The sequence below is a fragment of the Esox lucius genome, chromosome 24 (genome assembly GCF_011004845.1).
Source record: "Esox lucius isolate fEsoLuc1 chromosome 24, fEsoLuc1.pri, whole genome shotgun sequence".
NCBI lineage: Eukaryota > Metazoa > Chordata > Actinopteri > Esociformes > Esocidae > Esox > Esox lucius.
The window spans coordinates 25001913-25015243 of NC_047592.1; the positions used below are offsets into that span (position 1 = coordinate 25001913).

A 13331-nucleotide genomic window follows, 5' to 3' on the forward strand; every position below is an offset into this window, starting at 1 on the left:
TACATAGCATTCTAAACACTAAAGATGAACTAATATCTAGCCTTGTTACTTTCAGTCAAAGTGAATTAAACCACTTATCCTTCAAGTAAACACGTCTCTAAACATCTCCTTTCAATATTAACAAGGCTGCACAGTGCAGAAGGCATAAATATGTCCTTTACAGTTGTCAGCAGTTTGATATTGTTCCAAAGGTCAACTAAACTGCAACTGAAGCGTGATACGTTTCACTGTGTCAATGTAGCCTGTATCAAAGGGAAACATAATATAAATGTAGTATTAAAGCTATGCAGTGGGCTCAGTTAGCAGGCTAAGTATAGTTCGCTGCAAATATGGCTCCCATTCTCAATGCAGCACACTAAAGGTGGCACACTACATTGAGAAAAAGACACGGGCACTACCTTTGAGCCATTAGGTATCACTGAAACGAATCACACGAAGACAACCTTGGACAACGCTTACAATATAATTACCAATACACTGCTTCGTACGAAAACTGTACACACATTCTTTGTGTTTGTGAGGTATGCAATTACACACAGCCACATGTACACTCACCACATAGTAGAACTGTATGCTCTGCCTCACGAGATATTCTATCTGCATCACTGAAGAAGATAATCCATCTGAGACTAGAGGAAAAATAGAGAAATTCTAAGATGAGAGTCCCCCCCCCGTTTTTTTTTCACCCCACCTGTCTTTTCTCTTTTTCTCTCACTTGTTCTCTCAAAGCTCAGACAGTACGAGGTCCCTCCCTCCTTCTCTTCAACAACATAATCATCGGCCTCTACTGATGTGTCAGGGGTTTGTCAGTCCAGAAACTGCCACAGCCCAGTGTGACTTGTTGTAGTATGGGTCCTTCCTCTCTCTCTCTCACTCTCTCTCAGCTACACTTTCATTTATCACATTTCGCTGTCATTTAACCGCCTTATTTAACCATTTTCTTTTCTCTGTATCTGCTCTGATAGTGTTGAGTTCTTCCTGTGCTGGCTGCTGTGTATGTGTGTTAAAGAGTGAGCATGCGTGTGTATGTATGTGTTATGTGACAGATAACACAGGGTGTCTCTCCTGTCAGCAACAGGAAATGTAGAGTTTTAGCAGTTTGTCCCTGATGTGTGTGTTCCGCTCTGTATTCTGTGATTGTGTGTGAGAGAGAGAAGAGAGAGGGGAAGAGGAAGATGGTGGTGGGGGGGCCTTCAGAGTAATTTAAGAGATTTAATCGTGGTAGAATTAGGACAGAAAACCCTTTCAGCCAACAAACCCTGATACCTGTTGGCAAAACATGTAAAAACACACAGACATGATTAACGTCTAACCCCACATTTTTGAAGAGTATCTACAATTACTCAAATCTCTAGCACTGACTTTGTTGATAGCTACTTTGTTGATGCTAATCAGTTGGGTGATTTCCCTCATCACTTTAAAAGGTAGACAATGTATTAACTGTAAGTCAGTCTGGATAGTAGCATCTAACTGATTATAGCCCTTTTCCTATATTTCTCAACAATATAATCTGTGACGTAATCTGTATGTTGACCTTTATTCTGACACACCTCTGTAATGACACTGCAATCACTGAATTAGTGGGAGCTAGATCATTTTTTATCAAATTGATAATAAATTATCAAATCTTCTTACTACACGTTGATCAGCCAACTCCATTGAATTGTAATTTTAGAATCCTAGATTACAACCTTTAGAAAAGTTGTAAATGTTTTAACAACCTTAGGACCAAGTACTTATTGTCCTGTGTGGTGTCATTAATGAATATTTCCACCAGGTGGCAACAAACTCCAGTAATTTCCCAAAGTAAGACAGTCCTAAGAACATGTCCAAAAACAGACGACACGGTACATACAGGATACATACTACCTTCGCTATGCAACACATCATACACTGAAATACAGACAGATCACAATCTCTATGCAATCATCAAATATCTCTTTAAATCGTGAAATATTTCTTAAGTTCAATTCTAAAATATAACAGGCCTCAGTTATTATGCAAATTAGGTAAGAGGTGAACCAGTTACAGGAAGTCCCAGAGATAGCAGTGTGCTCTCTTAGGTGCTGGAGTAGAATGGTTTGATCTACTGTATCAAAAGCAGCGCTGAGGTCCAGAACAATCAAAACAGAGGGGATCCTGTATCTGCAGCCATGAGCCGATCATTAACAACATTCACCAATGCAGTCTCAGTACTATGCATTGGCATGAAGCCAGACTGGAAAACCTCATGGAGCTGGTTAGGACTGATGAGTGAGTTGAGTTGCCACAATCTTCTCCATGACTTTATATAACAATGGGAGTTTGGAAATAGGCCTGTAGTTTGAAAGGATGTCAGGGTCAAGGGACGGTTTCTTGAGCAACGGCTAGATGGCTGCCATCTTGAAAAGTGACAGTACCTGCCCATTGTGCAGGGACAAGTTGAACAAACAAGTTGCAAAATCAATGAGAGTGCCTGAGCATTTTTAAATAGTGATGTTGGAATAGGGTCAAGAGGGCTGCTGGAATATTTAATTGTTAATTTCCAAAACAGTAGCAGGTGTCACCAGAACAAAGTCACTTAGAAAATAATCAGATTTCGGTGGTTGGGAAGGAGCCTGAGGAGTATTAGGGCTACAGGATAGAATGTTCTCTCTACTGTTGTTGAATTTATTCTTGAAGAATTCAGGAAATGTATTTACTGTTCAGTGGTTGCTTTGGAAGGGCCACAGTCTGTAGGTTGCAGGAGACGTCTAATGGTGTTAAATAATGTCCTGAGATTATCTTTGCCATTCTCAATCAAAGAAGAGTAGAAACTAGAGCGGGCTGCTTTTAAAACTTTAAAATATCAGTTCTGGTGGTCTTTATAGGCCAATATGTGGACAGTTAAGCCAGTGCTTCTCCACCGACATTCCATCTTACAGTCGTGGGTCTTCATGCTGCACAGCTCCTCTGTAAACCACAGGGAAGATCATTGGAATGATACTTGACAGGATTGTACAGGGGCAAGAATGTTCAAGGGGTTATTGTGCTGTTATACAGGTCAAACATCTCATCAGCGGTGGACTTGTGCCAGTCAAATAGTAGGGCAAGCTGTACTGACTCCTGGAAGACACGTGTCAAGGGACTTGATGTTTCAGAATTTAACAGTTCGCTTAGGATGGAGTGCAGAATCTGGAAATATTTGGATACTGACACAATCTTCTGAATTTTGGCTCTGTACACCACCACAATGGATTTGACATGAAACAACCCAGATGCAATTGAAACGCAGACTTTCAGCTTAAATTCAAGGGGTTGACCAAAAATATTGTATGAAACGTTTTGGAATTGCAACCATTTTCATACACAGTCCCCTAATTTCAGGGGCTCAAATGTAATTGGAGAAATTAACACAATCATTAATACAATTTTCATTTTTAATACTTTGTCGAGAATTCTTTGCAGACAATGACTGCTTGAAGTCTGGAACGCATGGACATCACCAAATGCTGGTTTTCTTTGTGATGCTTTGCCAGGCCTTTACTGCAACTGTCCTCAGTTGTTGTTTGTGGGTCTTTCTGCTTCAAGTTTTGTCTTCAGCAAGTGAAATGCATGCTTAACCCAGCCATTGACGGAATATTCCACTACTTTGCCTTAAAAAACTCCTGGGTTGCTTTCGCAGTAAGTTTTGGGTCTTTGTCCATCTGTAAAGGACACTGCTGTCCAATTCATTTTGTTGAGTTTGGCTGAATCTGATTCCTATACACTTCAGAATTAATCCGGCTGCTTCCTTTTCTGTCACATGATCAATAAACACTAGTGACCCAATGGCATTGGAAGCCATGCATGCCCATGCCATCACTGCTTTCATCGTGTTTCACAGATGTGTGATGCTTTGGATCATGAGCTATTCCAAGCCTTCTCCATAATTCTTTCTTCCCATCATTCTGGTACAGGTTGGTCTTAGTTTCAACTGTCCAAAGAATGCTGTTCCAGAACTGGGCTGGCTTTTTTTAGATGTTTTTTGGCAAAATCAAGCCTTTCTAATCTTGAGGCTTATGAATGGTTTTCACCTTGATAATGATATGCCTACCTCCTGGAGAGGGTATTAAATTGACATTGTAGATTATCATCTTGATTTTTCTATTTGGCCTGCATGTCATCATTGCTTCTGGTGGAGATTAAATAAATTTGGGCACAATGGCAAGCGTTGTAGTCTGCATGTTAGTCATTAAAAACATTAAAATAGTCAACAATTTTGATTTATTGGTCCAAATGTTCTGCACGAATAGTTATTAAAGATCAACTTTTAATCAATTCCTACATGAAAATGATATAGGCCTAATGTATATTAGACAGAATTGACATGCATTTGTTTCTTTCTGCAACAGTTTCCATTCAGCGAAACAGAGATATATACCAGAGATATTCAGACCAAATTGAACATAAATGTGACAGAAGCGGTCCCCATGAATATTGGGCATGTACCAAACACTTATTGCAATTATAAACATGTTACTATTTCAATTATGATTATTTAATATTTTTTAACATTTTGCTTGTTGAGGCTGCATTGCTGCACACTCACCTGGATGGAGGTATAATTAGCACATACACCTTTGATAATGTTTGTATCATGAGTTGAGGTTAAGCAGGACACAAGCGCAGACCAGAAATACAACAAAATATTTTAATGGAGAACAGAGACAGGAACAAATGAGAGAACTACAACAAAGAAACATGAAAAATTATGTATTTTTACAAATTCATACAGATAAAGATATTTTAATTAAAACCAGAAATGAAAATCTTTTGATAAAGCCCTTGAAAAAGGTTTTACATTGCCCCAGTGGCATTCTGCAGTTTGGGAAGGAAATTGGTCCATAACTGGCACTGGTTAGCTGCAAGCTTCCTTTGAATCATTGGAGGGGCAGAGTTTAGGGTGATGTACTCCTGTAGGTCCAGGGTAAAAAGTGGCCAATCTTCTTTCTCTATACTTGGGTTCCTACCAATACAAACAAAACAACCAAACAATCCTGTGAGTAAAACTATGACAGTAGTTTTAAACTTCTTATGATCGAAACTGCTTACATGATTTCTACATATCTGACCTGGTCCAATCCATGTTTATATGAACTGATACTATACATTAACCGTGACCCATTACAAACCAAGTCTGTATGAACTGATACATCCGATGACACCTGATCCAGTCTAATCGATGCCAATTCATGCCTGTAAGAACCGATTTGGGTAACCTTTGACCGAGTTCAACGCTTCTCTATATGAACTGACATGACCTCTTACCCAGTTCTTGCCATGTTGGCCCAGTACTTCATCATCCTCCTGCTCATAACCACTTCCTCTTCCAGATATCCCAGGGTGCTGTTGAGGGGCTTTCCAAAGACAATCTCTATCTCATAGCCATGCATCACACCCATCCACGCAGGCCAGGGATTGGTGGAGGAGCGGGGCCATTGGCCTGTGGGTGAACAGTTAAAGGCGGGCCTGACCACCATGTTCTGTGTACCTGATGAATAGGTGTGACAATAGTTGAAGGCAGAAGGCTTTGACAAAACTCTTACCTCTTACCACACAAGCCAAAATTCAATGCACAAAGGGATGTGGTATATGGCCAAAAGGGGTGTGGTATATGCCCAAGCTTGCACATATAGGTTAGCCAAGCTACATTGGCAATACATCACAAACCCCCAAGATGCCCTTTTGCTCTAATAAACTGATGCAATTAGAGCAGTAAAAAGTGATGTGATGTCATACCCGTGGTATATGTTCTCTCTAAAACAGGGTGGTTTGAATCCTGAATGCTGTTTGGCTGATAGTCGTGGTATATGACAATATATAACAAAAGTACCACATCACATCAATTCTTACTGTTTTAACTCCCTGAATGTAAGTATCTCATATCTGGGGTACCTCTGTTACTTAATTAAATTCAGTCTTATACGAAAACGGTAGCCCCTATCTGGGAATCCAGGGTGTCTGCTGAAAGCTGAGTTTTGTCTTTCCGGCGGTGCATTCCAATCTTTGGTGTGACTCACTAGCTTAGAAATCTACCATGTTGTTTTTACACATAACCTATTACATGATCAATTGGGATCATTGTGTGTACAGTATAACTCTGAATAATTAAGATAGTAGATCAGGGTTTTGTTTCACCAGGGCCCTGTATTTTACAATGGATATACCCTCTCCCTGAAAAACAACTCCCAAACCACAGTTATCACCATACTGTTTCAATGTGCTGTAGTTTCTGTACTATTTTATTTGTTTTTTGAATGGATAAAAGGAGCTTTGACGGGCTGTTGCATGCAATGGTTAAACTGACAGTCAGTACAGTTCAGTTGTGTTGGGAGGACAGTTATGGCTGAAAGCGTATTAGTCCATTTATATTGAAGGTGTTTTAATTGTGATGGTTACCAGTTAATAATTGCAATAAGGAATCTCAGGGGTTTGTGATATATTGCCAATATACAAGGGTTTAGTGCTGCATCCATGGAATTATGTTGTACTCACCTCTTGGTAAACTCCAGCACAGGGCAGTTAAATTCACGGTCTCCCACGATTTGCCCAAGTGAATCACGATTCTTCGCCCCAATATTTTCATCTGTCCAATTAGTATACTGGAGGATGGCTGCCTCCGTCATGATCTCACTCCACCCGGGCAACTCTAGCTCCACCCCTTTCAGAAAATCCTCCCTACTGATCAGACTCTGGCTGGTGATGTTAAATCCTGGCGTTCCAGTCAGGAAGTAGGTCCCCTCGTCTTTGTTCAGACCAATTAGCACCTCTTTCTTCAGGAATTGGCCCTTCCGGAGGAGAACCTAGGACCGGATACAGAAATATTAGACATGTTTAAAAACTATAAGACCACCATTTAATTTAGAACCAATGCCCACACAAACCTCAGGCATGTCTGTTAGGAAGTCTCCATCAATAGAGGTTGTGAACGGTAATGCTATGAGTGAGGGAACAGGGAGGATGTTGAACTGCTGCTTGACGATTAGACACTGTAGACACTGCTCCAGGACAGCCGAAGGTGCCAGGGCACAACCCAGCAGCCTACCCAGGGCGACAGACCTGTCCCACGCCTGGAGTTGTGTCAAGACAGACCACGGAGCATTAGGGGAACCGCTCTGCAGTATCGCCCTTTTGAAGAGGCCACGGCTGCCTGGGGAGAGGAGATGAAGACCCACAGATGCAGATCCTGCACTCTCACCAAACAACGTCACCTGGAGACAACAATAAGAACCGCAAAAAAGATAATTAGGCCTAATGTGTAATGCATTAAATTTTAGTTGTGGTAAATAGGAGCATCTGCTAAATTACAAAAATTTCATATATGATATAGAGTATAATGTTGGGTCTGGAAATAATTGGATACTGGCACAAGTTTTGTTATTTTGTCTGTTTACCAAAATATATTCAAGTTACAGTTAATGAATATGGGTTTAAAGTGCAGTCTTAAAATCTATCAGAGAGATAGCAGGAAAATTAGGAGTGGCCAATTCAACAGTTTGGTATACTCTGACAAAAAATAATGTCATCCACAAAAATGCCTGGTGAATGATCGTAGGAGCCTTTCCATGGTAAAGAAAAACCACTTTCACAACATCCAGCCAAGTGAACAACACTCTCCAGGAGGTAGGCATATCATTATCCAAGTCTACCATAAAGAGAAGACCTCACGAGAGCAAATACAGAGGGTTCACCACAAGGTGCAAACCATTCATAAACTTCAAGAATAAAAAGGCCAGATTAGACTTCGGATTAACATCTAAAAAAGCCAGCCCAGTTCTGGAACAGCATTCTTTGGACAGATCAAACTAAGATCAACGTACCAGAATGATGAGAAGGAAAAGTATGTAGAAGACTTGGAACGGCTCATTATCCGAAGAATACCACATCATCTGTAAAGCATGGTGGAGGCATGGGCATGAATGGCTTCCAATGGCACTGGGTATAGGGATATAGTCTGCTCAGATTCAGCCAAATTCAGCAAACTTAATTGGACGGAAACTTCACTTTACAGATGGACAATGACCCAAAGCATACTGTGAAAGCAACCCAGGAGTTTTTTAAGGCAAAGAAGTGGAAATGGCAGAGTCAATCACCTGATCAAGCATGAATTTCACTTGCTGAAGACAAAACTTAAGGCAGAAAGACCCACGAACAAACAACAACTGAAGACAGCTGCAGTAAAGGCCTGGCAAAGCATCACAAAGGAGGAAACCCAGCGTGTGGTGATATCCATACGTTCCAGACTTCAAGCAGTCATTGCCTGCAAAGGATTCTCGACAAAGTATTAAAAATGAACATTTTATGTGTTCATTTGTCCAATTCCATTCGAGCCCCTGAAATTAGGGGACTGTGTATGAAAATGGTTGCATTTCCTACACGTTTCATATGATATTTTGGTTCAACTGCTTGAATAAAAGCTGAAAGTCTGCACTTCAATTGCATCTGGGTTGTTTAATTTAAAATCCATTGTTGTGGCATACAGAGCCATAATTATGAATATTGTGTCAGTGTCCAAATATTTCTGGACCTAACTGTAAATGTATTGTGACATGTGCAGGGTGTCAGTGTCTCGCCCCACTTCAGGGAAGAAGCACTGCCACACAGGCATGTGCACAGGTAGACTCCAGGGAAGGCTTGAGCCCCTGCTCCTTTCCCCTCAGACTTCTCTTTTCATTTATTTTTGTTGTTTTTTTGCAGTGAATACACAATGATTTTTTTTTACTGTCCAATATGTTATAAAAACACTGTTTTCTATTTCTATTTATGAGAGCATCTTGGCTAACATTTGAAAACAATTACGTATAATAGCGTTTTCAATAGTTCATAGTGCTGTAGGCTAGGTGTCCGGTACATTTGCCTGTCTGGGAAAATAAAATTCTCCGGTCACATTCTCCAATGACAGGTTTTCATAATGGAAGTAATCATGATCAATCAAAGAATAACAATAAAAAAGAATAATAGAAAAAAATTGGGGTAACTTTTGAAGGGTCGCCGCCAAAAGCACCAATGTTATTGGCTACCCAGCGCAGAGCCAACTGCTGATCCTGCAAACCAGCGTTGCCACGGATGACCTTACTGCCAGGAAGTGACAGGAAACCAAGTGGGCCGACTCTGTGTCCAACCAAAACTAAAATTATTATATATTGCAATGTCAAAACATGTTTAATACAGGAAGCTCAGTATATTTCTCCCCTCGTATTGTTCCAGGACTACCTGTAGTTCCAGGACTACATGTATGATGGACGCTAAGGAAGCGTCCATCATACATGTCTAGGGAGGCAGTGCCTGATGTGAATCTGCCCCCATAGATCCACACCAGGACAGGAGCCAATGAGAAACAAGGGGAGGAGCTTCTACAACATGCTGTTTTATTGGAAATAGGGGGTGTCCAGATGTTGAGATAGAGGCAGTCTTCGCTCTGGTTTGTGTTTGGATTCCACATCTCCGTTTCATAGAAACCTGAAACACAGGAACCAACCATGAAAACAGCTAACAATTATTCGTTTTCAGGTCTATGCCATCATTAATCCTACCCGGTAAAGATGTATCCACAGGTTGGAGGCAGGAGTTGCTGTAGTGAGTGACATGTTGTACACCTCTCCATCCCTCTGCAGGTTGGGGAGATTGGAAACGCAATTTCCCAATGGGGGGTTTCCCATATGGAATCCCCAGGAATGCCCTGACTTGTCCACCAAAGGTACGGAAAGAAGAGTCCCGTGGACCCTGCCCTGGGTTGTTTGGACAATGAGGTCATCATCAACCTGAGCTGATATGGCAATGAGAAGGCTGAACGCTAGTAGCGACAGGATAATGTATGGTTGAATGGTTGACATGGTTACACATTCAAGTCTGGGGAGGGATAAAACAAATAGAAGGACGTGAAGGTCAATATAAGAGTTTGGATGAATAACCTTTTTTGCAGAAATAAATATATTTTATTTTACTGTTATTCATACACAGGACTCCAACTGAGACTAAGAGTTGAGAACTATATAACAGCAATAATGAAAAGTATATACAACATACAATGTGTACAAAATATATGAAATGCAGGTTAAGAAAAGCAATGACAATTCTCAGTAAAACCATAATTTATAAAAAATGGACATTGAACCTTGGAGGACACCCTTTGTAAACAACAAGAAATTCTGATTTGACCTCATCTCTTAAGCCTGAGTTCTGTTATGACCTACAGTTGAATGTGAATCCCATAAGAAATAAAAGACATGTTTTGCCTCACTCATATTTTCTTTACAAATGGTAATATATTAAATATAGTAAGGCCATCTTTAACCACTACATCACGGAGCTATACATCTGCTTATTAGGCATTCGTGAATTACATTGATACCAGGTGACGATAATTTACTTTTTCCTCAAGTGAAGAGTTCGTCTATGCTGAACAAGTCCTAATACCCATCAGAACTGTTTCATTTTAGGTTCTATAACATAGCTACTGAAGGTTGTAGCCAGCAAAAGTTTTTTCTGTCTTAAACAATAAATGTGTTTTGACGGTGACGATACTTGAACGCGGAACCTGTCGTTCCATAGTCCGCGTCTCAAACCATTACGCAATTTAACAAGAGCAAAGCAGTCCGTCAGTCAGTCAATAAGAGATATTCGCTCTTCTAGGCCGGCTCCGCTTTCGCGGTCCAGCAAAAACGTTCACATATAACACATGCAGTGGACGGCTATTTTGAAAATATGATTATTTTAAATGAATGCACAATTAATTATTGTTGTGTTATTATTGTTGTATTTATTTATAGATTAAAATGTTTTACATAATAAGTACTGTCAAAATATATTTAGAAATATTAATGGATAACATAAGCATCATATTTTCTGTTAGAGAGTGGAGTGGAAGAGGAGGAGGAAGACTAGAGAAGGAAGATTGAAGGAGATTGAGGAGGAAAGGTAAAGATATGATTAGAAAGCCTGCCAATTTATCATTACAATGTTTTTGAGATAAAATAAAAAGATGAGGCAAGCAATGGGAATCTGTAAACCGAAATACTTTATCTAAGTGTACTATTTATTATTAAAGATTGGAGAGGAAGGAGAAGAGAGTGAGAAGGATAAATTGTGGGAGTAAAAAGAGTTTAGCGAGGAGAGTGTCGAAGATGAGGTGAAAAGGTAAAGAGAAGGAAAGGAAGAAAGATGAGTGAACAAAAGGGAAAGATTTTAGAAGAAAAAGTCTATTGTCTTTGTTTTTCAATTTTGCTCCTGTTCCCTTATGCTCTCATTCTGCCCAGACAACAAGGACCACTGAATGGCTGTTCAGGTTGGACAGTTCAGACTTGTCTGTGGTATTTCTGTAATATAATTTTTTTCTGTCTATCACAATGTGCCTGTTAAACTAAATACAAGAAACCGGAACTGTCCCCCATTTTTATTTCATAGATAACATCAGATACTTTAATGTTATATTGACCGCCAAACTGGAAATGTCCCCGGTTTTCATTTCAGACATCTGGTCACCTTAATCACAGTCTATCTTGGCATGGCACTTATCAATGATTTACCTGTTGGTTTATGGCCTCTTTCTCTTCCTCCTTGCCTGTTTGTTAATGTCTGTCACTGTTCTGCCATGATCATAAACCTATTCTAAAATACTGAACACACGCTGCAAATGTGTGGCGAGCTGGCATTTGCCCCAGTACTTTCAGAGCAGCGGAGTATCGAGCGCATTCAATGTATCTACGATTATACATATAAACGTTTTGCAATGGAAAAAATACCCGTACATTTCGTGCAATTGAACAAGATGAAAAAAATACTAAATTTCAACCTGTTTACTGTTGAATATAACGCACTACCTCAAACGCTGACTGCAATAGGTGAAAGCACCTGTCAGTCACAGTGATCTCCCCAGCAAACAATATTTCGTCCCGGTTACGTAACTATCTGACGTTGCAGCAACGTCAGATGATAGTGAGGTTCCTATTTTGGTTGCTACAACGTAATTAAGTTACGTTTTCATTTCGTCACCTGTACGTCGTGACAACGTTATGTAATTAAGGTTGCCTATTGGTCAATTGCTGACCATTTGCAGGTTTGCAGTATTTGGTTATGCAATGCTTATTTTTGCACTAGCAAAATCAATTCGGTCTAGGTACATCTACTGTAGCTACCCTACCTGTTACCTTCTACTCCTGTTCCTTTTCAGCATCAACCATATCCCATTAACATGGTGGTTCTATTTTTAAAATAAGTCTGAATTAACTCTGTTTTCTGCCTTATATTCCTACATTCCACATTCCTGTTGATTTTTCAAGTACATGCCAATATTATCTCCTGCTCGTCTTAAAGCACAAACCCCATAATCTAAACTTACTAGATACTTTGCTCAAGTAGTCATTTCCCGGCAAACAAAATTGCATTGTCACGGCAACTTACATTTGGAACCAGTTAGATCATTATTTTACATAAATACAACCAGAAATGCAATTTATTTAAAGTAACCCATTTGTAAATTGTTAAACAATATTTTGTACCAGCTATTTTAATATGCCATAATAATTATTTGCACTTAGAAATGTGTATATTCATACCTACAGCTAGAATAGGTACAATTAATTTCTATCCAATCAACATATCTCACATGACACTCCTCTCAAATTGTGTGTTTATCCACTCCAACTGTCCCATGCCCTCTTAAAGGTGCACAACACCATTCTGCAGGGCTCTAAACAGACTATAGTTTTACATTGAGCATGTGAGGTATTATGTATACATTTATTCTGTCAACCCCTTTCCAGATATAAGTATGTCAATGTGGTTAGATCATCAGTCCAGGTATTTTCTCCTAACAAAGTACATTACATAATATAGAAGAGCCCCATATGAAATGTAGTAAAACAAGAAATACAACATTTACAAACAATCAAGAAAATGTATGTAATTTAAAAAGCATTTTATTGATCACCCACCTCTCCCAAGTTGGTCAATGTTACAGAAATTACAATCAGAAATGTGTGGGACTTCAAAACAAACAGAAAGGATAAAGTAGGAAATCCCACCTAGTTCATTACCTTCCCGGGAAGGCGTTCAGGAGGCATCCGGAACAGATGCCCAAGCCACCACAGCTGACCCCTCTCGATGTGGAGGAGCAGCGGCTCTACTCTGAGCTCCTCCCGAGTGACCGAGCTTCTCACCCTAAGGGATCGCCCAGCCACCCTGCGGAGAAAGCTCATTTCGGCCGCCTGTATCCGGGATCTTGTCCTTTCGGTCATGACCCAAAGCTCATGACCATAGGTGAGAGTAGGAATGTAGATTGACCGGTAAATCGAGAGCTTCGCCTTGCGGCTCAGCTCTTTCTTCACCACGAC

At 40.0% G+C, this 13331-nt stretch overlaps 2 protein-coding genes across 2 annotated transcripts in view; both read right to left on the reverse strand.

Moving 5' to 3' along the window:
- The window catches only part of arhgap36 (Rho GTPase activating protein 36), a 69296-nt gene extending 68291 nt beyond the window's left edge, over positions 1-1005 (reverse strand). The window contains exon 1 of the mRNA XM_034290351.1: positions 556-1005. Coding sequence (XP_034146242.1) covers positions 556-560 — 5 coding nt within the window. The 5' untranslated portion in view covers positions 561-1005. The remainder of the gene's footprint in view (positions 1-555) is intronic.
- A 3707-nt stretch (positions 1006-4712) lies between these two features.
- LOC105030864 (acetylcholinesterase) lies at positions 4713-13096 on the reverse strand. The gene is given in 7 exon segments (XM_020044229.2): positions 4713-4966; positions 5269-5432; positions 5434-5491; positions 6496-6803; positions 6885-7211; positions 9534-9849; positions 11526-13096. Coding segments are annotated over 6 exon segments (1326 nt in total). The 5' UTR covers positions 9834-9849; positions 11526-13096; the 3' UTR covers positions 4713-4797.
- Between the last annotated feature and the right edge of the window lie 235 nt (positions 13097-13331).